This window comes from Phodopus roborovskii, unplaced genomic scaffold (genome assembly GCF_943737965.1).
Source record: "Phodopus roborovskii unplaced genomic scaffold, PHOROB, whole genome shotgun sequence".
Lineage (NCBI taxonomy): Eukaryota > Metazoa > Chordata > Mammalia > Rodentia > Cricetidae > Phodopus > Phodopus roborovskii.
The window spans coordinates 6,938,840-6,961,614 of NW_026126485.1; the positions used below are offsets into that span (position 1 = coordinate 6,938,840).

General features: G+C 40.4%; 1 protein-coding gene across 1 annotated transcript in view; it reads right to left on the reverse strand.

The window, feature by feature from the left end:
* Positions 1-6,805: 6,805 nt before the first annotated feature.
* Positions 6,806-22,775, reverse strand: part of Adarb2 (adenosine deaminase RNA specific B2 (inactive)) — a 548,969-nt gene continuing 532,999 nt past the window's right edge. Inside the window, exons 9-10 of the mRNA XM_051194782.1 lie at positions 10,126-10,304; positions 6,806-7,450 (exon numbers count right to left, since the gene is read on the reverse strand). Coding sequence (XP_051050739.1) covers positions 7,274-7,450; positions 10,126-10,304 — 356 coding nt within the window. The 3' untranslated portion in view covers positions 6,806-7,273. The remainder of the gene's footprint in view (positions 7,451-10,125; positions 10,305-22,775) is intronic.

Here is a 22,775-nt window from a genome sequence, read left to right on the forward strand (position 1 = left end):
TTTAAATTTTATTATCTGTTTTATTATATGAGAACAGGATTTTGTCCACACATATGGCTATGTATCACAATGCTGCCCTATCCCCTTAGAGGCAAACAGAGGACATCAAAGTCCCTGGAAATAAAACTACAGATGGTCATGAGCTGTCACATGAGTGCTGGGAGTTAAACCATGGTCCTCTGAAAAAGCAGCTAGCGATCTTAACCACTGAACATTTCTCCAGTGCAGATTTATTTTTGTACTGGGCATTAAACCTTATTCATGCTAGGTAAGAGCAATATTGTTGAATTATATCCCTAGCTCTCAAATGGTATCCTTTATTTCCTAGTAGTAATCCTACCCTTGTTCTATCCCCTCCACTAGGGGTAACTAACTAGCCAGGTGGAGGTTGTGCTCCACTTGTAATCACAACCCTTTGGATCAAAGGATCTCTGTGGCAAGATGGCTACTTATACTAGCCATCTTGTGGCTCTGGATTCAGCAAGAGACCCTGCTTTAATAAATAAAATGGTTCATGATCAAGGAAGACATCCAGCATCAACCTGTGGTCTACACCTGAGTGCTTTGTGCCCATATTCATTTGAACATGCATATGCATATGTACATCCATGTAACACACATGCACACCCCGGGAGAAGCTCTTCAGAACACTGACACTAAATTGAGAATGGAGGAAGCCAGTCTTCTCATAATCTTTTTCAGACCCTGCCTCCACCTTTACCTAACATATCATGTGCTCTCATGATTACTCTTGCTAATGTAAAATAAATATAAACTGAAAAAAAAGAAAGAAATCCTTACTCCAGATTAATGGGCATGTGTAGTAGAATTTCAGATACATTTTAAGGTAAGAATACTTTGACAAAATATATTACTCAGTCTTTCAAATGATAGTATAGAAGACCTCTGTTCAGGATACTTTTAATTTTTGTCTATACCTAGGGCAATGGGAGAAAAATCAAAGCTCTTTTCATTAGCAAATGCCCCCTTCTGAATATATTTGTGTTCAAGCTTATGCCTCTGGAAATAAGCAAATGTACTATTGGGATATATTGAACTTCAGTCCATGCAGAGTTAGAGTTGAGGCTGTAAACATCCCCAAGTGAAGTTTTAGAGTTATTTATGCCCTGGTACCTACTAGGATCAGTGTTTAACAGTATAATTGTCAATCACTGCTATTCTTTATATTCTGTGGGAAATTTGTGTGGAGAATTGGACACATTGAATCTTTGACTTCCCTGGGAAATCCTGTGGAATTGTAGATATGTTTTGTTTCCAGCACTCAACAGTGAGAAGATGGAGGTTCAGTGTTATGCATGAAGTCACTCATTCCATTTCACACAGGTAAAATAAGTCACTGTCTCAAGGCTTGACAAGTATTTTCATTCCTAGTTCCACGATAATTTAACTAGTTTGATTATATCAACTCTAAAAGGGCAACATCTGAGATAGCAAATGTTACTCTGGCATATTCTGATAACTGACATTATTATTAGAAGAACAAAGTTTTAGAGTAAATATTCTACTTCTTTGAGGAAGGTGGACCCTCCTCAGGCTTTAACTAAGTCCTGTCCATTATAGTATTTCAGACACTCCCTAATACTCAGCTTGATGAAAAAAGACCAGACAACCCAGGAAAGAACAACTTTACTTGCTATTTTTATTCACTTAAGAGAAACATTCACTTATCAGGTATCACCAAAGTGCAATTTACAGAACTCAGAAGAGGCAAATTAACATATGTAAATTCATATTGTAAGGTTTTGGATTTTTATTTTACAAATATTACAAATATACATCCATTGATACAATATTGCCATTCGATCATGCTTTTTAATGTACATACCATCAACTAAGAATGAGTAGTTTTTTAAGTCCATTTTACTTAAAAAGTGCTGAAAATTAGCTGGGCACCGCTGGGAAAAATTTGATTAAACTAATTCACAGACTTACAGGTGATAGAAATCAGGTACCCATGTGAAAGAGGCACTAGAATCCAGATAATTTTATATTTATTTTTAAAAGGGTACACCATCTCCCCAAACCCTTTAAAAATGATGAGTTGGGAAATAAGGTGGTATTTTCTCCAGGTTTATTTCTGTACATTTCCCTGAAGGGGTGACATTGTTCGCTTTAAATTTTTTGAGATGTGTACATCTGTGATTCTTTTGGTTGGAGGTCAGCTGAAATGGACATGCTCTGGGAGTTCAGGATGATTGTTGTAAATCCCTGTAATCATGTTATCACATGAACACATAGGGAACTTCTTGACTGTGAGCACCAATCTGCCTGCTACTTCACTCCTCTCAGGTATAGTGGGGAACCAGAACGAAAAGAGCAGAAGTTTGGTAGGAGGGAAGCACAAACTAGAGGAATGTGGTGTTGGGGGATGAGAAAAGAATCTAAGAAAGCAGAATTGCTGGAAGAATGAACAACTCCATTTTCTGGGGTCGGTGAAACTATGTGGGACAATGCTCTGCTTGCTCTTCATGACATCTCTCTGGTGGCCTAGATATATGTTGTTTTGTTTTTGTTTCCTTATTTCTCCACCATCACTTATCTGATTCAAACTTTGTGGAAGCACTGTGACAAGAGCCACGGATACCCTGGCGTTTCCAGAAAAAGTTGTTTCCATGTTTAACTATGAGTCAGAACCACGGACAGCGCCCTGGGCCCAAACCTTTCAAAGCCCTCCATTGAAGAACCTCAGTGCCCACTCGTGCAGCCATCCTTAACAACTTTATATCACCTCTTCCCGCTGCCCAGATAAGGTTGATTCTTGGTGTTATACCCTTTCCTGGGGCGGCACTTTGCATTCTCTACTCCTTCATGAGTTCTGCAATCATTCAAAGCTAGGATTGTTCTTCAAAATGTTCAGCACAATCCTATGTGATACTGCGGAATTCTGAAAATTGTCCTAAATAAGAGTGATGGAGAAACAGGCTTTGCTGAATGCTGAGACTTTGGCTGGAAAAGGTGGTCACAGCTGTCAACTGGTAGTACATAAAAAGAAAGGAATTTTCTAAATTTCCTTTGGTTGCTATTAGAAAGTGATATTTATTATCTTTTTTTGGGCCAATTAGGTCATTTTTATTAGAATGGCTTCTTAAAAATGATCATAGACATTTCCCTAAATAAAAAAGTCTACTCTATTTAAATTTCAATTTTCTTTTTAAGTTTTTTAAACAAGATACTATAGACTCATCTTGAAATTTATAATCTAAAAATAGGATTTCATCAAAATACTGCAACTATTCTATTCTGGGCATTGATATACTATGTATTTACTATTTATGGCTCATCAAATATGGTAAACACTATACAAAAAGCATTTAAATTTATTTGTAAGAACCATCCTGTGAAAAGGAAATTATATGGAAAAAATGAGCTATGCATCTTTTGGAAAAGTAACTTAGCCTGACATTTGTAAGAGACAATACAACATCAAAAAACCAATAGTGACATGATAGATATATACAGGTTAAAGAGGATCACAGAAGTCAAAAGGAAGCGATTGTCAGAGACTTGCAAATCTTTTCCTGGGCAAACAAACAAAATCCAAAGAAATCCTAAGTTCAGTAACTTGATATTATACATTGTTGTGAGATCTTTTGCTGGAGGGGGATGAGCAGAGCTTCTGTGTCCTCGTGGAATTTACCATGGGGCTCAGTCCTGTGAAAAGGCTCACAAATGAATAGACACTGGCTTTTTGACTGAGAGCCAGGCAGGAAACTTTAAATTGTTTAACTCAATAATAGGAAAGCAATGTGTATTGGAGGAAGATAAAGATGTTTCTGACTTTTATTTGGACGTTAGAAGTGAGACTGAATGTGTATCCATACTAAGACAGAAGGTTTGAAAACAAAGGGTATAAAGATCAGAGATATGGGGTTAGTTTTGAGATAAATCAGGTGGACAAGGAACATCCAAGGTGGCTAAGATACCTCCATGTCCTCTTTATAGTCTATCCATGTTCTTTTTGGTTAGTTCTATTGTATTTGTTTCCAGGGTGATGAAAAGAAAAATGACCTATTTGTGTTTCATTCTTATAGAAACTTCAGATGGGGTGTTTCTGAGCCACTCCCAAGACACTAATTCAGTAGTTAAAATGCAGGACAGCCTAAAGTAGGGTTGGGATGCTTTTGTGGATACCAAGGTGAGAAAAACTCTTAGACTTTTCCTATTCACTCTTTCAGGGTTTATTCCATGTATGCCAGAGCCTGTGACCAGCTACTTCTAGAGTGGGTTGGGTTTCTGTAGGTGAGGGGCAGCACACATATGTCCCTGTATGCTGTAGATGCGAAATCTGGATGTGGCTACCTGCCTGCTCCAGATAATAAATGTCACAGGCCTTTCATTCTTCCCTCATAATGCCTCTTTGTGTTTTCCTGTTTCTGGAAGATTGCCTTTTCCTGACCTCTGCTTCTCAGCATATGGCAGGGTTCACTTTAGGTAACTTCAGCAACTCTTTTTTCATTGTACAGATTCGGGGACCCTCTGCTTCCTTCCTCCTATCTCTATCTTATTTCACATTCGCTTTGACAAGGATCTTGCAAGGTAGTCAACTATTAAAGAAGGCATTTCCCATGACGTCTCTTTGGAAAAGCCATAGTCTCTTAAATTCACATTTGTAGCATCAGAAACATCTTATACTGCTATAGACATATGTGGATCTTCTATCTCTCCTTTCTAGGAATTTCCTATTATTGCCTATTGACTTATTAAGTAATACTCAGGGCTGGAGAGTTTGCTCAGTGATTAAGAGCATATTCCAGAGGACCTAAGTTGGATTCCCAGCACCCAGTGTCTAAAAACTGCCTGTAACTCTAACTCCAGAGGCTCAGTCACCCTCTTCAGCCTCCTGCAGGCACCTACACACACATTCACACACACACACACACACACACACTTAAAATCAATAAGTAAATTTCTGCATTAGTGCTAAGGGGTAGAATGAATTTAACCTGTTTTTTCCCCCCAGGAGATATTCATCTTTAGGAAAGTTTGGGTTGTTTCTGGAAAATCATACCTTAGACACCATGAGTCATAACTGCACATGATGGTGTTCACTATTGGGTAAGCAACTGCTCTCTATGTCTCTTGCATAGGCCGAAGTGGTGGCATTTACTGAGAATACATGAAAGGTGTCCTGTTCTTCCTCTTTCCATCACATGATGGTAATGTTTAAGATCCTGCAGTTAATGCCAATCTTTTTATAACCAACAACACTATTTGGAGCACACTGATACCAAGTACTCTGCATTCTCCATTCCACCCCTCAGAATACAAATGACTTGAAGGAGGGTCTTAGATTTCAGCCAGGAAGTAACTGTACCTAGTGGCTGGAAGACAACATCTAAGCCACAAATCAGCTCTCAAGGTTTCTTACCTTCCTCCTAGTTATACATCAAGTTATCAGAGATTACTAGAAGCTGGCCCTTTGATTGTAGTGAAGATTCCATTTCCTCAGTGTTTGTAAAAGATTAATATAAATCATTTATTTGCAAACATTTGCATGTATTTGAAAGTTTATCTTGAAAATGTCTTTACAGTGGTGCTCATATTCTTTTCTCAAAGGACTTTAGTGATAAATGTGGCCTCATAATAAGTCCAAGGAATTAATATATCCCCTCTTCTTTTTATTGTGTCAGATAGCTACAATTCAATGCATTTCATGTTTGCCTCATTCTTATGATACCTATAATATATGTCACAATATATACATCATGATGTAATTGTTGTATTTTTATTGATGATTGATGAGCTGGAATTCTAACTAGGAATTGTGGTTCCTCCTACAATTTTTAAAACAAAAACAAAACAATGCAGTTCAGATGAGACAAAAATGATTTATTAAGTTTTGTTTTATGTGTATGGTAATTTTCCCACATGTATGTAAGTGTACTGCATGGGTGCATGGAACCCTCAAAGACAAGAAGAGGATATTGTAACCACTGGAGCTGGAGTTATGGATGGTGGTAACCTGCTATGTGGGTGCTGGGAATTGAACAAAAATCCTCTCTAGGAGTAACAAGTCCTCTCTACATCTCTACAGCCCATCAGATGGGATTTTTTTTTAAAATAAAAAAGATTATACACATGTTAACTAGCTTGATGAATGTTAGAAATGAGCTCCAAGTAGAAAAAATAATTCAAGAAATATGGGCTGACTAAAACTATGTTAGTGACATGTTTCCCTTTGTCTGAATCTTCTCTGTGTAGGGATGATGATATAGGCTAAATATTAAAGTGGTCTGTGTCTAGCTCTGAACTTTGATGCCTATTCTCTTTAATTTTGGCAGCTAAGCCATCATTATTATTGTTATAATTATTATCATTTTATTCATGCAAGATGATGATTAAGGAACCTAAAGGGATAGAGAGTGAGAAGCTCCTTAAACCTAAAGAGTTTGTTGAGCATTTTATGTGTGTGTGTGTGTGCTTTCTTTATAATAAAAATCCATTTAAGAAATTCAGAATTTGATCTAAGGCTTAGTTTCATTACTATTACCTAATATAGAAATTATTGGGTAGTAGTTAACCATTCTGCAGTTCCATGGCTGCCATTATCTATGAAAAGTAATGAAAAGGTTGTTATCAAGTGAGTAGGCTTGGGTTTGTTTGAAACATTCTACCACTGGGCAATTTAAAAGTTGTTTTCTTAGATCACAGATCATGACTTTTGTGTCATAGGTAACTATCTCTTTGTGTCATAAACATGGTTTTCATGTACTTTAGTTTCTCTTTAACAGTGTCATCTCAAATCCTTTTTTGGAAGAAGGTAGAAAGGCCTGAATGAATATAGCATTTCTATTGGGTTCTTTGGAGTTGGGGAGCCCATGGCTTTTCTTTTCACCTGTGGCTTATCTTGAAGTCATATAACTTGTGCTGGTGAGACTCAATCACACCACTGGAGAGGCCCATTGAAGGGGAAGGAAGCACAGAGGACAGAGTATGAGGCTATACTTCAGTACTGATTTTTCAATCTTGCCTCTAAGATCCCTTTACCTGAACAGATTATTTCCTTTTGATACCCAGTAAGGGATGGGACTAATGCAAAAATGCTTTACCTCTAGCTATGTGGACAGAGTTGTTGGAACTAACAACCCAGGGAGAAGCAGCATGAGCCAAATTCAAATCTAGTCTCTCATCCAAACATGAACACATGTGTTCCTGAACAGTGAAGGAGAACAAATGTCAAGAACCGATGGACACACCACACCATCCTCTCCAGGAGTTTCATTCTGGTCCAATAGCAAAGGAGTCTAGTGACTTAGAGACTTAGAAGAAATTGATCTTGCTCTGGTGGTTTTCTCACCCAGGTGCCAAGACCAGCTTTCTGAAAAGCCTTGAAGAGCTGCTGTTTAACAGACTGGTAGGTGTGAGCCCCTAGCTTGGCCTCACAGTACATGGACGGTGTGTCTCCATGGCTGGGGATCCGAGTGCTTAGCTGTGGAAAAAAAGGGGAAGTGAATTCAACTTGTCACAGTAACATGAAGACTTTCACTAACAAAATACACTTGATTTCAACCCTTGCATCTCCTTCTCCATTGCTTTAGCAGTATGGTGGAAGGGCCTGAGGAGGTGGCTTTCTTGGAGAAGCAATTGAGGAAGACACTCAGCATTGACGTTTGGCCTCCAAACTCGTGCACATGCACCCTCCCTCCTGTATGTATAAATAAATATACATATTAACAAAACACAACAACCAAAGTGCAGCTATCTGGACAAAAACCTTTGCTTGTTTCATCAGAAGTGCAGATGATTAACAAATGTATAATATGACATATGACTCACATCCTATTAAGAATTTAACACTGCTTTCTTAGCTGAGTGTGATGACACACACCTGTAATCTCAGCACTTTAGAGGCTGAATAAGGAGGACTGCTGTGTGTTTAAGGCCAGCCTGGGATATATAGAAAGACACTGACTCAAAATACCCCCAGTCCCCCCAAACAAAAAAACACCCCTACACAAACAAACAAACAAACAAAATCTCAGCAACCCAGAAAGAAACAGAAACAGCACTGATAATAAACCATAGCTTTTTATATTCTTTTTGGAGAAGGATTACCAAGGTAGGTCTGTGTGCTAATGGTACCATGGCAGGCAGAAGAGAAGAGGGGCTTTGAGTTATGCTGTTTGTTAAGTAAAAAGGCAGTAAAAATGGGATGTTATCGGGCTTCTGGGTCATAGGAGGCAAAAGTTAGAGCAATGTAGGGCAGGGAGAGCATATCCATCTGTGTCTTCAGTCCCCCAACAGAAGGCAGCAGCAAGCCTGTGGTAGGTGAGCTTCAAATAACATGACAGGGTCTTCCCAGAGGGTTTGTGGCCAATGCCACCACGTTCATGATAACATGTAAGACAAGAAGAGCGGTGCTTTCCCAGACCTTCCAAAATCTTTGGAAGTGATGAGGCATGGGGAAAGGGGCCAGAGTGGGCATAAAAGAGGTAGAGAATTCTAAGCAGAACTGAAGCGTATGGTGCCATACACCCACATCTGCATGGTTGTGGCAGAGGCAGAAGGTTACTGCCAAACTCTTAGGTGACTGTTATTTTCAACATTCTCTGAGTAGACAGAAATGCTTAAATATTTGTATATCTGCTATTCTACTGGTCAATATACCAGTCCAAACACTATTATTGGATGTATATATCATATGGGTGCACATATGTGTGCAGATGAACATGGCAACTGGAGGCCAACCTCAGGAGTAATGTTCTTCAGAAGGTGTCAACTTTGTCCCCATCTCTTCTCTAAGACAAGGTCTCCTACTGGCCCAGAGCTTGCTGATTAGTCTAGGCTGGTGGATAGCTAGCCCCAGGAATATGCCTGTCTTCGCCTACCCCATTTTGGGAACTAATAGGCCACTATGCTCAGTGTTTTCACGTGGTTTCTGGGGCTTTAGCTCAAGTTCCTGTGCTTTCATAGCAAAGGTTTCATTGGATGAGCTATGTCCCAATACAAAAAAAAATGAGCAAAATACTTTTTCTTCATTGATTTAATTTTGATCTGTATTTTATTATAGTTGCCTATGCTTTCAAACTACACAAAAGCCTGCAGTTGAGTTTTAACCTCCACAAATGTAGTTATCTATTTATGAATGGAAAGAAGATTCTGATACATTGCTGCAGTAGAAATGGGTAGCCCTCTGGGTTGGGGAAAATGTTAATTCAGACAATTACCATCTTTGAAATTTATTGGGAAATTCCCTTCTCTTTCCTCCCTCCCTCCCTCCCTCCATCTCACCTTCCCTCCCTGTCTCCCTTTTCCCCATCCATCTCTTTCTCTTCCTCCCTCCTTCCCACCCTCGTGTGTGTGTGTGTGTGTGTCTGTGTGTGTGCGTGTGTGTGTGTTCATGCTATAAACGTGCATTTGGGGGGCAGAAGGCAACTTGCAGGAGTCAATTCTCTTCTTTTACCATGTAGGTCTTGAGGACTGAACTTGGGTCCTTCAAGCTTGCTGGCAAGTGCTTTTGTCGATTTAGTCTACCTTGCCAATCCTTATTACTTTCTGAATAATATTAATTTCTTTTTCTCTTTTTAATGTCTTAAAAAGAGGTTTATTATATTATTTTATTTTATGTGTATATGTGTGGGCCTGGATGTATATGTGTGGGCCACATGCGTGCAGTGCCAGCAGAAGCCAAAAGAGGGCAGTGGATCCCCTGAAACTGGAGCTACAGAAAGTTGTGTGTGGCTACAAGATTTCTGGAACTGAACTCTGGTCTCACCTAGAGGAGCAATTGTACCTAACCATGGAGTCTTCTCTCCAGCCCTTTTATGTACCTTTTTCATGACATGCTTTGTAAACCAATTGGCTTGGCACAGTGTCTGGTGGGATTAGATGATCCAACAATATACTCTTTTGTTGTTTGACTTCACTAGACACACTCCTCAAGCTCTGAGGAGCACATTTGGGTAGCAAAGCTGTAAGAGCATGGAGGAAATTCCTGGGCAGTTAGTTGGAGAAAGGGCAGTAACCCTGGGGATCAGTTTGCATGTCCTGTCTCATAGTTACTGCAGACAAAATGACATCCCATTTCCCTGGAGCTTCCTCTGGGCTTTAACCAGAACCTGGATACAGCTAATTTTCTTCCCAGAAAGGACCGGTGCGACCTACCCTACCATGTAGTCGTGCCCACCGAGCAGAAAACACGTGCTTGCAGAGCCGGGATGAGCCTCCACAGCTCCTCTTGCCGGTTGTGGCATTAATGATCTCCAGGTCGGCACTGCCCACGATCCAGTTGGCACTGAAGTGGGGAGACTTTCCTGGCTGCCGGACCTCACTGTTACTCACACCTGTCAAGAGAGAAATAGGAGGCAGTCAAGCATTCATATTCTTCAGCTCAAGCAGGGCTCCCGTGAGAGCAGATAATGGGAACTAAAGCTTGCGTTTGAGCTTGGGTGAGACATCCATATAAATACTGTCTTGCTTTTCTTCTTTAAAATTTAGTCACGTTGAAGTCATGGTTTTACCTGTTTGACTGGATGTTGAAAACCAAGTTCAACTCTGATGAGAGCCTTGTATTGGAATTCATTGCTGGGACCTGCTGTTAACCTTTTATTTGGAAGCATTTTATGGGTAGATTTTTTTTCCCTCTTCTGTGAATGTTTATTGAATGGATTAATGTGCAAACAGAGCCATTTGAAAATTCTAGGAATGTGAGTTTATTGGGCACCTACTGAACACACAAAACACAAGATTCCTGAAAGACTCTTAGGCTTATGGTTTGGTTATGAGGAAGAGACCCTGGATTTAATAAAGGAGCCATGTCTTTAGGACAATCAAACAATTCACTTGTGAAGAGCATTGAAAAGATTCAGCAAAATAAGAATACAAATCCCTTTATTGCAAAGTTAGTAAGAACTCCAAGCCAGGTCTTGTGGTGCAGGCTGTGGCAGGAGGATCATATGTTCAAGGTTTGCCTGCACTATAAATTGCATTCAAGAACAGCTGGAATAACTTTAGGAGCATGTTGTTTCCAAATAAAGAAAAAACAAGAAGAGGCTTATGTATATACAGCACAGGAGTAGAACACTTGCCTAGCACATGCAAAAACCCAGCAGCATTTCTGAGCATAGCAACATCATTTCTCAAGATGACAGTGTAGTACTAAACCAAGCTTGGGTTTTTATAAGCTATGGTACCTGTATGCCCCTTTTGACCCTCGAAGAACCTGGTATTGTCTAGGAGGCTTCCAGAATTTTCATAAAAACCCTCATTTTACTGTGCACATCTCCTTCCCAGTTGGACCATGTACTCTGATGTTCAGGTGGGACATGGCACTTACACAGCAGAACAGAGGACAAAGTCCTCTGGGTGCTATTTTCTGCTCAGCATGGCCTTTTATGCTTTCCACCTTACATTCTGAGCTCCAGCTCACCTCCTGCCTGGCTGTCTTGCAGTGCTCCTCCTTGTGTTCAGGACTTCCTGGAAAGGTTGGGGTGAGCTTTCTGGTAACTACAGTGAATACTTGCCCTCCCTGATCACACCAAGTACCCAACCCAGCCAAGAGTCTGGTGATTTCTCATTATTTGTCTCTCTTATGCTTTTCTCGAAGGTTATGTTTCCTGATCCATGACCTCTGGGGAGAGATCATTTAAATAAAAACACAGTTTGTAGACACATGGCTCAGATAAATACTGCCAGATGGTTTCCATAGCAATCCCATGCATAACCAATGGCACCCTTCTAAATTCTGCACTGTCTATGGTATAGCCCAATCTTTGCTCAGAGTCTCAGGGATCCACTATGAGAGAAAGCAGACAAGGAATTAAATCTCTGGTCTGTACACTTCAATCATGCTCTGGAAAGTTTGGTTTCCAGTCCAGAAGTCCTTGTCAGTTGCTCTCTCTCTCCATGCCTCTTAGATCCATCTCTCATTCTCCACAGCTCCAATAGCTTCACCTGCATAATATTGCAGCTTCACAGGAACTGCATAAGTCCTGGTCCAAAGGCAGCCCAGATGGACTTCACTCCTATTGTCTAGTTTTACTGTGTGAAAGTTACCTATCCAGTTCTCTGTGTTCTTCTGTTTCTCTAGCCTTGAACATTAGACAGATGGACCCACTAACAGACATGTTCAACCCATAGCCAGCTCTATGTGGCCAAAGATATAGCTATGGATGCAGCCCACCACAAAATCATTAACTTACTGTATTAATCCATTGCTGTGACAAAATGCCTGACAATAAGCAGTTTGAGGAAGGAAGAATTTTTTTCCCTGGCTTACAGTTGGAGGAGACACGTTCCAGCATGATGGGGTAAGGCATGGCAAGAAGTAGGAGTGGGAAACAGGCTGGCCATATTGTCTCTACAGACAGGAAGTAAAAGGTGAATAGGAAGTAAGATTGGTCTATACAATCTCAAGGTCCGAACCCCATTTCCTTTAGTTCTACTTCTTAAGGGTTCCACAACTTTCCTAAACAGCCCCAGCAGGTGGGAACGGAATACTGAAACCCATGCATCTATGAGGAACATTTCACATTCAAGTCACAACACTCAAAACATAAGCTTGCTATTTATTTGTAACTTGTGTGATTCTCCCACGTGAATTTTGTAGATGAAAACACTGAGTCAAAATTTTGAAAGGATGGACATATCTGGGAGCTTTTCCTAGATCTGCCCATTTATCACAGAATTGTGTGGAGCTGCAGGGAGGCACCAGTGTTTTGCAAGAGCACTGCATTTAGTTCAATGGGATGGCTACTCAGGAGCCCTCAGGATGTGCTATACTTAGTAGAGACGGCCATGTGTTGGGAAGCATTACAGGTATAAATCACAACTGGAAGGCACACTGGGAGTTCAGGGGCTTATATTCAACTCCAAGTAAGGGAGTAGTTCCTATCTCAGCGGACGATCTCTTCAACTGTGAGTTACACAGTCACAGACTTCAGGATCCTCCTGTGTCCCCAGCTCCAACTCTAATCTTGGATAGAACTGAGACATGCTCTCTCAGTACATGGGCATTTAGCTTTGCCAGTTGTCACTTTAACAGTCCAGCTCTCAGACTGAAAGTCACCCTGTGACCTTCTGGTCATGGCTGGGCAATGTTGGACATTCAGGCAAATTCCATCCATGTCAATTCTTTTCCCTAGAAGTGATTCACTCTTGTGGCTACCCAACCCGAGAGCTGGGCAGGGGATACAATCTGGCCCATTGGCAGCCATAGACTGTCCTACTGGGCAAGGACCATCTCGGCGGGAAGAGACAGCTGCTGAGGTCAGGGACGACTGGGTACAAAGAGATGTGATCACTGCTTTGGAATTGTGAGCAATCAGGCTCAGCAGCCTGGCATCTCCTCCATCTCAGCAGGCTCCTCTCTCCTCCCCCTCCCTGTCTCCCATCCCTCTGGTATTTGTGCTGGGGTTGACCACTGAAGCATGCACTTGGGGCTTCTCCAAAATCCTAAACTCTGAACTCAGAAGGAAGCCTTCGAATGTCTGATGTCAGCACACAACCTGCCTACTACCTTGTAATTCATCCCACCCCCGCCCCCTGTTCTCTTCTTATTACTGCTTTCCTGGAGACAGCATTGAGCTTTGCCATTGGCTCTCAGCAAACAGACACCTGCCTTGGAGACGGCTCAGCTGTTGACTGGCTGAGTGCTGCCCTTAACACCCTTGGCTGTCAGACTCACAAAGACCAGACAATGCCAGGGAAGCAGCCGTGAGCATTCTTGTGTCTACACGTGGGGAATTCTGGGGAAAGAAGGAACTTGAGGGGTTCAATGGACGGAAGCCACAGGCCAACACTCTTGTGGGACTCAATGTGAAGACAAGACTTGGGACTTAGGAACCAGAGAGACTTGGTTTCCAGCCTGTCTTTGGCCTTGGTACACATCATACATTCTCTTCTTTTGCTTTCTGATGATGACAATTTCATTTCATAAGGTTAAGTGAAGAAGAAATGAAAAAGAAACGAGCACTTTCTAAGAATCAAATGCTATAGTAATCATTATTTAAAGGAAGATGTGAAGGTCATCTCTAGTTTGCTTAGTCTTCTCCACACCGCATGCCAAAACATGCTCAGTTATAGGACAGAAGACATATCTAGTTTAGTGATTAGTTACCTAATTGTTCCAGGGAATGGAGTGACCAACCAATAATCAGAAGTCAGGATTATTTTTATATAAAACATACATTTTTGAACATTTATATATTTGTCCAGCATTTAATTTTAATACCTCTGTTGGAGTTAACATTGTCTATTTATACTCTGAGGCTCTAGTTTAAGGATTATTTTTATCCTATTCTTTTCCTGCAAGAACAAAAATCCTCTCCAAAGCAACCTGTGGGCATGGAAATCCATGTCATTAAAAAAATTTACTGGAAGGCATCACCCTCCCTGTGGAGTGTGTGTGTGGGGAATGGGATGGGAGGGTGGTTGGGGGGGCATGGGAGGGTTGGAGAGTGAGAGGGAGGGATGGAGAGGGAACTGGGATCGATATGTAAAATAAGAAAAAAAAAAAGAAAAGAAAAAGAAAAAAATTTACCACAAAGAAATATTATCACTTGCAATGTTTACTAACTGTTAGTGCCAGAAGGACAATTTTGACAATGCTCTAATTAATGATCAGGTTCTGATTATAGTAAAGGAGATGGAGCTGTGTGCCAGACTCACTTGAATGTAATGTGCAGATTTACCAGTGTTCAATGAAACATATGATTACCGCCCAGAACAGTCACAGCAGTCTGGCTCCACAATCCTTTTCTGTAGGGCAAACACTACAAGGGTAGGCAACATGCACAGTTGTCAGGAGGCAGTGTCTTGGGTGTTGTATTGGAGTGAGGGAGAGTCTAATTACTTAGCCATTGGTCAGTACCGGATTACCTCTTCCCACAGGAAGGCCTCTGGTGCCATGATGATGAAGAAACTCTGAGCATGGCCTCTGAGTCACCATGAAGAGGCTGCTTTCTGATGTGTCCTTCTCTCATTTGATTTGCATTTTCTTATGTTTTAGGTGATTCTTTTCATTTTCCATTGACCTTCCCCTGCCCTACCCCCCATAACGCCCCCTGACACATTCCTATACACAATCCCTCTGATGTGAACTGGCCTTTGAAGATATGTTAATAAGATGATTACGAGACACCTAGACTCTTCTGCTTTGTGGTCCCTAGAAAGACATTTGGTTTTTATGAAAACTTTGTCACACATACAAAAAAGAGTTCACTCACTACATGCAGATTTTGTAAATTTAAACCAATACTCTAGGTACCTTTTTGGTATTCCTGGATATGGACACAAACAAAATCTTCTATACAGCTTGTATCTTTTTTCTCCTTTATTTCCTTCCCTCTTTCCTTTTTGTTTCTCTCCTTCTTTCACTTCAGCCTTTCCTTCCTTTCTTTTTGTGTATGTGATGTGTGTACATAGTGTATGCTTTTTGTGTTAAGTGTGTATTGTGTATGGTATTTGTGCACACACATAGGTCAGGGAGAGATGTCAGTGTCCTCCTCTATATTCTATGCCTTATTCCTTTGAGACATGGTCTTCATTGAACCTAAAACTTACTATTTTGGCTAGGCTGGCTGGCTAGTGTGTTCTCAGGATCCTCCAATCTCAGTGGCCCAATGTTGGGGTTACAGGCATGCATGGCTGTCCATGCCTGCTTTTTTATGTAGATGCTAGAGATTTGGATTCAGATCTGCAGGCTTACATAGCAAGCCCTATTATCCACCAAGCCATCTTCTAGACATAAGCTTTTTTCTATGGGTTATCCATTCACTCTAATTTAGGTATCATGCCCCTTTCAGGCCAATTAAGATTAGTTTAAAGTGTTTAAAGCCACTAGGGACCATACTGTTTAATTCTATTTTTAATACAAGTTTTAGATTTTTCTGGATAAGATGAAGACACATGGTCTCAGGCATGGATAGGGAAGACTGATTCATGCTTAATTTCTTCATCTCCATGATTAGAGATATAGATATAAATATCATAAATTAAATAAATTATTTTTCATGAGGTGACATGAAAAGCTTTAACATTAAAATCAAGTCACTTGGTGCTCTGGGAATGTGCCTGTAGAGCACCTGTCTAGCATATATGAGGTCCCATGTTTGATTCTTAGCATGAATGAGCATAAAACTCATGTGGTGGGGCATGCATATAATCATGGCACTAGAAGGGTGGAGGCCGGAGGGCCAGAAAGTCAAGGTCATCTTTAGCTAGATAGTGAGTGGGAAGCCAGAATGAGCTATACAGGACTCAGTCTTGAAAAGTAATGAAGTAAATAAAACTAACCCCCAAGGACACAAGAAAGGAAAGCTACAATATGTCCTGCCAAGACCCACCCCCATGATACTTTCATGGTAATACATTAGCACATACCTAATAATCCAGAATATTAAACATGTATGATATTGCCAATTGCCCCCAGTTTACAGTATTAAATCCCTCATGATTATTCTGAAATTTCCTTCCAGTGGCAGACACCCACAGATCAGAATATTCTAGTTGACGTTGGACCCTAATTCCAGTTGAGATTTAGGAAATAGATTTGGTATTTTGAAAAAATGAGTATTGTGATGATTGTAGTCCAAGAAAAAAGAATTCCCTTGGTGAAGAGCTGATATTCAGAAACCCAGGACTGTGGGCAAATGACTGGGGTTAAGTTGATGGAATCCATGGTATGCTGGTTGAGTTTTGCCAATTTAACACAAACCTAGACATGTCTGCAAAGTGGGAATCTTTTTTTCTTTTTTGATAATTTTTTTAAAATTTAAATTTGAAACAAGCTTGTTTTACATGTCAGTCACAGTTCCTGCACCCTCCTGTCCTGCCCTCTTCCCCCCACCAATCTGTCTTCCATCCCCTTTCCCCAGGGAGCAGACTTCCATGGGGAGTCTTCAAAGTAAGTCATATCATTTGGAGCAGGGCCAAAGCTCTCCCCCATGTGTCTAGGCTGAGGGAGTATCCCTCTACCTGGAAGTGGCTCCCAAAGTCCATTTGTATACTAGGGATAAATACTGATTCATTGTCAGAGGCCCCATAGACTGCCCAGTCCTCCTAACTAATATCCACATTCAGGGAGTCTGGGTCGGTCCTATGCCGGTTTCCTAGCTGTCAGACTGGAGTTCATGAGCTCCCTCTTGTTCAGGTCAGCAGTTTCTGTGGATTTTTCCAACCTGGTCTTGACTCCTTTTCTCATTACTCCTCCCTCCCTGCAACTGAATTCCAGGAGTTTGGCTCAGTGTTTAGCTATGGGTGTCTGCTCCTGTTTCCATCAGTTACTAGAAAACTCTAGGATGCCATATAAGGTAGTCATCTCTTTATCAGGGAAGAATATTTAAGGTAGCCTCTTCATTATTGCTTAGATTGTTAGTTGGGGTCATCCTTGTAGCTATTTCTCTAGTGCCAGATTTCTCTTTAAATCTATAATGGCTCCCTCTATTATGATATCTCTTTTCTTGCTCTCCTCTCTTCTTTCCCTGACTCAATCTTCCTGCTTCCTCATGCCCACCTCTCCACTCCTCTTCCACTTAACTCCCTCTCCCACCCCCCATTCTCCCAATTTGCTTGGTCAGATCTTGTCTCTTTCCCCTTCTCCAGGGGACCATGTATGTCTCTTGAGAAGAAGGAATCTTAGCTGAGAAAATGTCTCCTTAAGATTGGCCTGTGGGGAAAGCTGTAGGTCATTTTCCTGATTAGTGTTTGATGTGGAGGGCACAGCTCACTGGAGATGGTACCATCCCAGGCAGATGGTCACTGATGATATAAGAAAGCAGGCTGAACAAGCTAAGGGGAGCAAGCCAGTAAGCAATGTCCCTCCATGGCCCTGCCTTGGTTCCCTCCTCCAGACTCCAGTATTATGTTCCTAACCTGACTTTCCTCAGTGATGGATTCTGACTTGAGACTGATAACAAGATGTAAATCTTTGCCTCTCCAAGTTACTTTTGGAGAGTTACTTTTGGTCATGGTGTTTTACCACAGCAATAGAAACACTAACTAAGACACATAGTGTCATGTTTCTTATTTTGCAGACTATCTTGACCACAGATTCTAGGAACTCTGTCTTTAGTATCCACAAACCAATACAAATAAAACTGAAATTGATCCAGTAAAGACTCCAAGAAACATTTGCCTTTAATGAATTATTTTGCAATGAAGAAACAATAGCACATAGTTTAATATGGTTTCTAAAATTGAGAAAATTATGCTTTAACAATGTAGCATTGTATTTAGTTTATTATAAAGTTAATTGCTTGAAACAATCAGACTTTCCCCCCTGACAGTGCTGGAGGTGAGAAATCTATACAGTCAAGGTGTCAGTAGGGCCATACTTCCTGGAGACTTTGTGGGAGGAGCCTTCCTTGACCTGTCTATCTTGTGGAATCTGCAAATACTCTCTGGCTTATAGCTGCATCACTTCAACCTCTTCTTCTGCCAACACAGGCCTTTTTTTGGGTGACTTTCTTTTTATAATAACAAATGTTATTGCATGGGAGCTTTCTGAAATGAGTTATGCTCCCATCTCCCCATTTCATGAACTTTAATCAAAACTGCAAGGGCCCCTTTCCAAATATAAACATAATTTCCTGGAATGAGCCCACACGCTGGCACCACCTATTGACAAAAGGATAGATCTACAGATGAGAGAGTTAGCTGTCTCCTCTCTGGGGCAGTTTGTTTGTCCTTCCCCTTGCTTTCAGCCGTACTAGTCCTGGTGGAGGACTATGGCCAGATACCTTAACAGTAGCTGGTCATTTCTCAGGTGTTCAGAATAAACAAAGGACACACATGTCAGAGTGGGTCTCTCTTAATGAAATAGGCTCTTTGATTTGGAAACATGTATAAAAGCGAAGAACAGTGAGGGGATGGGGCCAGAATCAACTACAACCTTTCCCCTAGTAATTGTTCCTGAACGTCATGGAGGGGGGGATCCCTTCCCAACCTAAATAGCTTCTCTACCAAAGTAATCTTTAACAGACAAATGCTAATGCATTTTTGTCTGGTACTCAACACAGAGATGTGACCTTTGTAACTGGGTTAATTGACTTTGGTAAAGCTTTTGAAAGGGCCTATCTTACTCCAAAGTAGGTCTGCATAGAAAACCAGACAGTCTCTACCACCTTTGCCTCCAAAATTCTGGAGGTTGATTGTGTGTGTGTGTGTGTGTGTGTGTGTGTGTGTGTGTGTGTGTGTGGTGGGGCACACTCAATGTGGTTGTCTGACTTGTCTTTTCAGTTCACACAATTATGTTAACAAGGTAGGCTCAGCAATAGGCCAAGGTCAAATATCACTTCTATGACTTCCTAGTCGTTTGGTCTCTGGTAAGTTAATTAACCTACTCCTGCTTCTCCTCTCACCAGAATTTGATTATTACAATAGGTACTATGGCCACTGCTCTTAGTTCCATCATTATTTAAGAGTGGCAGACTATTCAAGGTTCTTCCATGAAAATTAGCTTTATGATGGCTCACATCTATGTAAAGATGCCTTACTTTAAAGAAATCCTTATTTTTTTTTTAAAAGGCATTATATAAGTGAGACATTACAGCATGTCTTTAAATAGCTGGTGAGCCTACTATATTTAAAATGTAATTCACTCTCCCCAAATTAAATTTACACAAGACCTTTCAGGGATGTAATTTTTATATGAAGTGAGCCGAGTCTATAATACAGGGCAGCATTACATTTAATTTTGCAAAATGAATGGAGTAGCATGCTTCCAGGCATGCATGGAATCATAAAGTTGCAGGGATAGAATGGGCCTCTTGAATTTAATATTTAATATACTGCCAGATCCTGTGTACCTTGTGTTATCATCTCTTTCCTTCTCTTCCTCCCTCTCCCTCCCTCTCCCTTTCTCTCTCTCTCTGTCTCTCTTTCTCTCTTTCTCTCTCTCTCTCTCTCTCTCTCTCTCAAACACACACACTTATAATGGAAACAGAATTGGTAAATTTATCATATTAATGTCATTTTATTCATTATTATTAACATGAACACCATCATAATTGCCAGTAATTTTATCGCTACCCTTTTGTCTTAATAGAGCATATTCAGTGGGAAATATTTAACGTGTGTGGAGCCTGAAGAATGTGGTGGGACTGAGGGTGGGCAATTGGTATGCTGTGTGATGAGATTATCTTAACAAGTTTTCAATGTAGGTAAAAGATAAACCAAGGGAGCTGGGAAGGTAGTTCAGTGTGTCAAAGCATTTGCTGTGCAAGCATGAGGACCTAGGTTTTTATCTGTAGAACCTATGTAGAAGCCTAGCATGGCTATGGGTTATTCTCTATTGTTTGGGATAGATCTCAGGTCCTCATGCTTGTGTGGTAAGCTATTATAAGGCTGTCTCCCAGGGCCAAGATGACTTAAGGTATCTTATGGTTACCCCTGCCCCCTATTTACTCTACAGACACTTTGACACCCAAAGAAAAGACTGTTGTGACCCAGTCTCACAATCAGAACTGAACAGTCATTTTAAACAAAATCAAGTTAAAGATTAAGTTTCTCAAACATTGGGAAGGTGGCACTAAGCCAACAACAGTGTTTCTTAAAGAGCTCATTTGTCTCCCTAGACTGCAGCCAGTGAACAGCTTGCACCTTTAAACTCCCTTGGAAACCCTTCTCCCATTTTCCTCTCCCACCTCCTCTGCTTCCTACTCCTCTTCACCATCCACCATTCTCTCATTCCTCAAGCTCATATCTATGTAGCCATCACAGTAGCACTGTGTCTGCTACTTATAAGTAACTACTACTTCCTATTTGTTGAATGATATGGTTAGCATCTCCCAACTTCAACCTAAGATTGAGTGAATTAAATAAACACCTGAATGATGTGAATAAACTTGTATGAATTAGATGTATTGGCAATGGAGTTATTTTCCTTGGGCCAATGACAAGAGGACAAAATATCCCATTCATTTTATTTTTCTTTTGAGACTGGGTCTCTCTTTTATTAGAGATGCAGCAGTGTTGATCACATGAAACTGAAATAATGGTCTTCAACTCAAGGTTCTAATGATCAATTCTCTGGTCTCAGATTTATTGATCATTGCTATAACCTTGCTTTATACTATATAAATGATCATAGTTTTATTTTCAGTGTGGGTTTAGAAAAGTCAAGATTAAAAACCACATCTAGGGCCAGTGAGATGGCTTAGTGGATAAAGATACTTGCTGTCTCACCTATGACCAGAGTTCAGTTCCAGTGACCCATGCAGTAGAAGGGGAATCCTGTGGATTGTCTCCTGACTTCCACAAGCATTTTTCCACACACACTATGTATAAACTATGTATAAAAACTACATCTGTTCAATATGTTATTATCATAAAAAGAGTTTGACTATTATATTGGTTATCTTTTACTGTGATAAAATGTATTGGCAAAAATAAACTTAGAGGAGAAAGGATTTATTTTGGTTTACAGATCCAAAGGGATAGAGCCCATCATGGCAGGGAAGATATGTCAACAGTAGGAAAGGCATGAAGGTATAAGCAGGCAGCTGGCTGTTCAAATTACACCCAGGGAGTAGAAAGGGAGCAGGGAGGAGAGAGTTGGGAAGTAGAAATAATAAATTTGAGGCCTGAAAACAATAAAGTAGAAACTAGGAAAACAATACAAAGAATCAATGTAATGAAGAGTTGGTTCTTCAAAAAAAAATCAACAAGATAGACAAACCCTTATCTAAACTAACCAAGAAAAAAAAAACCCTCAACCAACCAACCAAAAACAAGCAAACAAACAAAACAAAACAAAAAACAGAGAGAGAACATGCAAATCAGCAAAATCAGAAATGAAAAGGGAGACAAAACATCAGGAGCTGAGGAAATCCAGAGACTCCTCAGGTCATACTTTGAAAACCTGTACTCCACAAACTTCGAAAATTCAAAGAAAATGAACAAATTTATGGATAGCTATCACCAAAATTAAATCAAGAACAGATAAATAATTTAAATAGACCTATAACACCTAATGGAATAGAAGCAGTCATCAAAAGCTTCCCAAACCCCTCCCCCCCCCCCAAAAGCCCAGGGCCAGATGACTTCAGTGCAGTTACCAGAAATTCAAAGAAGAGCTAATATCAATACTCCTCAAATTGTTCCACACAATAGAAGCAGAAGGTTCATTACCAAACTCTTTTTTATGAGGCTACAATTACCTTGGGTACCTTGGTACCCAAGCCGTACAAAGACACAACTAAGAAAGAGAACTACAGACTGATATCCCTCATGAACATTGATGCAAAAATACTCAATAAAATACTGGCAAATAGAATCCAAGAACATATCAGAGAAATCATCCACCATGACCAAGTAGGCTTCTTCCCAGGGATGCAGGGATGATTCAACACACAAAAATCTATCAATATAATCCACCATATAAACAAACTGAATAAGAAAATCATATGATCATCTCACTAGATGCTGAAAAAGCCTTTGACAAAATCCAACACCCCTTCATGATAAAGGTCTTGGAGAGATCAGGGATAACAGGAACATACCTAAACATAATAAAAGCAATATACAGTAAACCAATAGCTAACATCAAACTAAATGGAGAAAAACTTAATGTGATTCCTCTAAAAACAGGAACAAGACAAAGTTGTACACTCTCTCCATATTTCTTCAATATTGTACTTGAAGTTCTAGGTACAACAATAAGACAACAAAAGGAGGTCAAGGGGATACAAATTGGAAAGGAAGAAGTCAAACTTTCACTATTTGTAGATGACATGATAGTTTACATAAGTGACCAGAAAAACTCTACCAGGGAACTCCTACAGCTGATAAACACCTTCAGCAAAGTGGGAGGATAC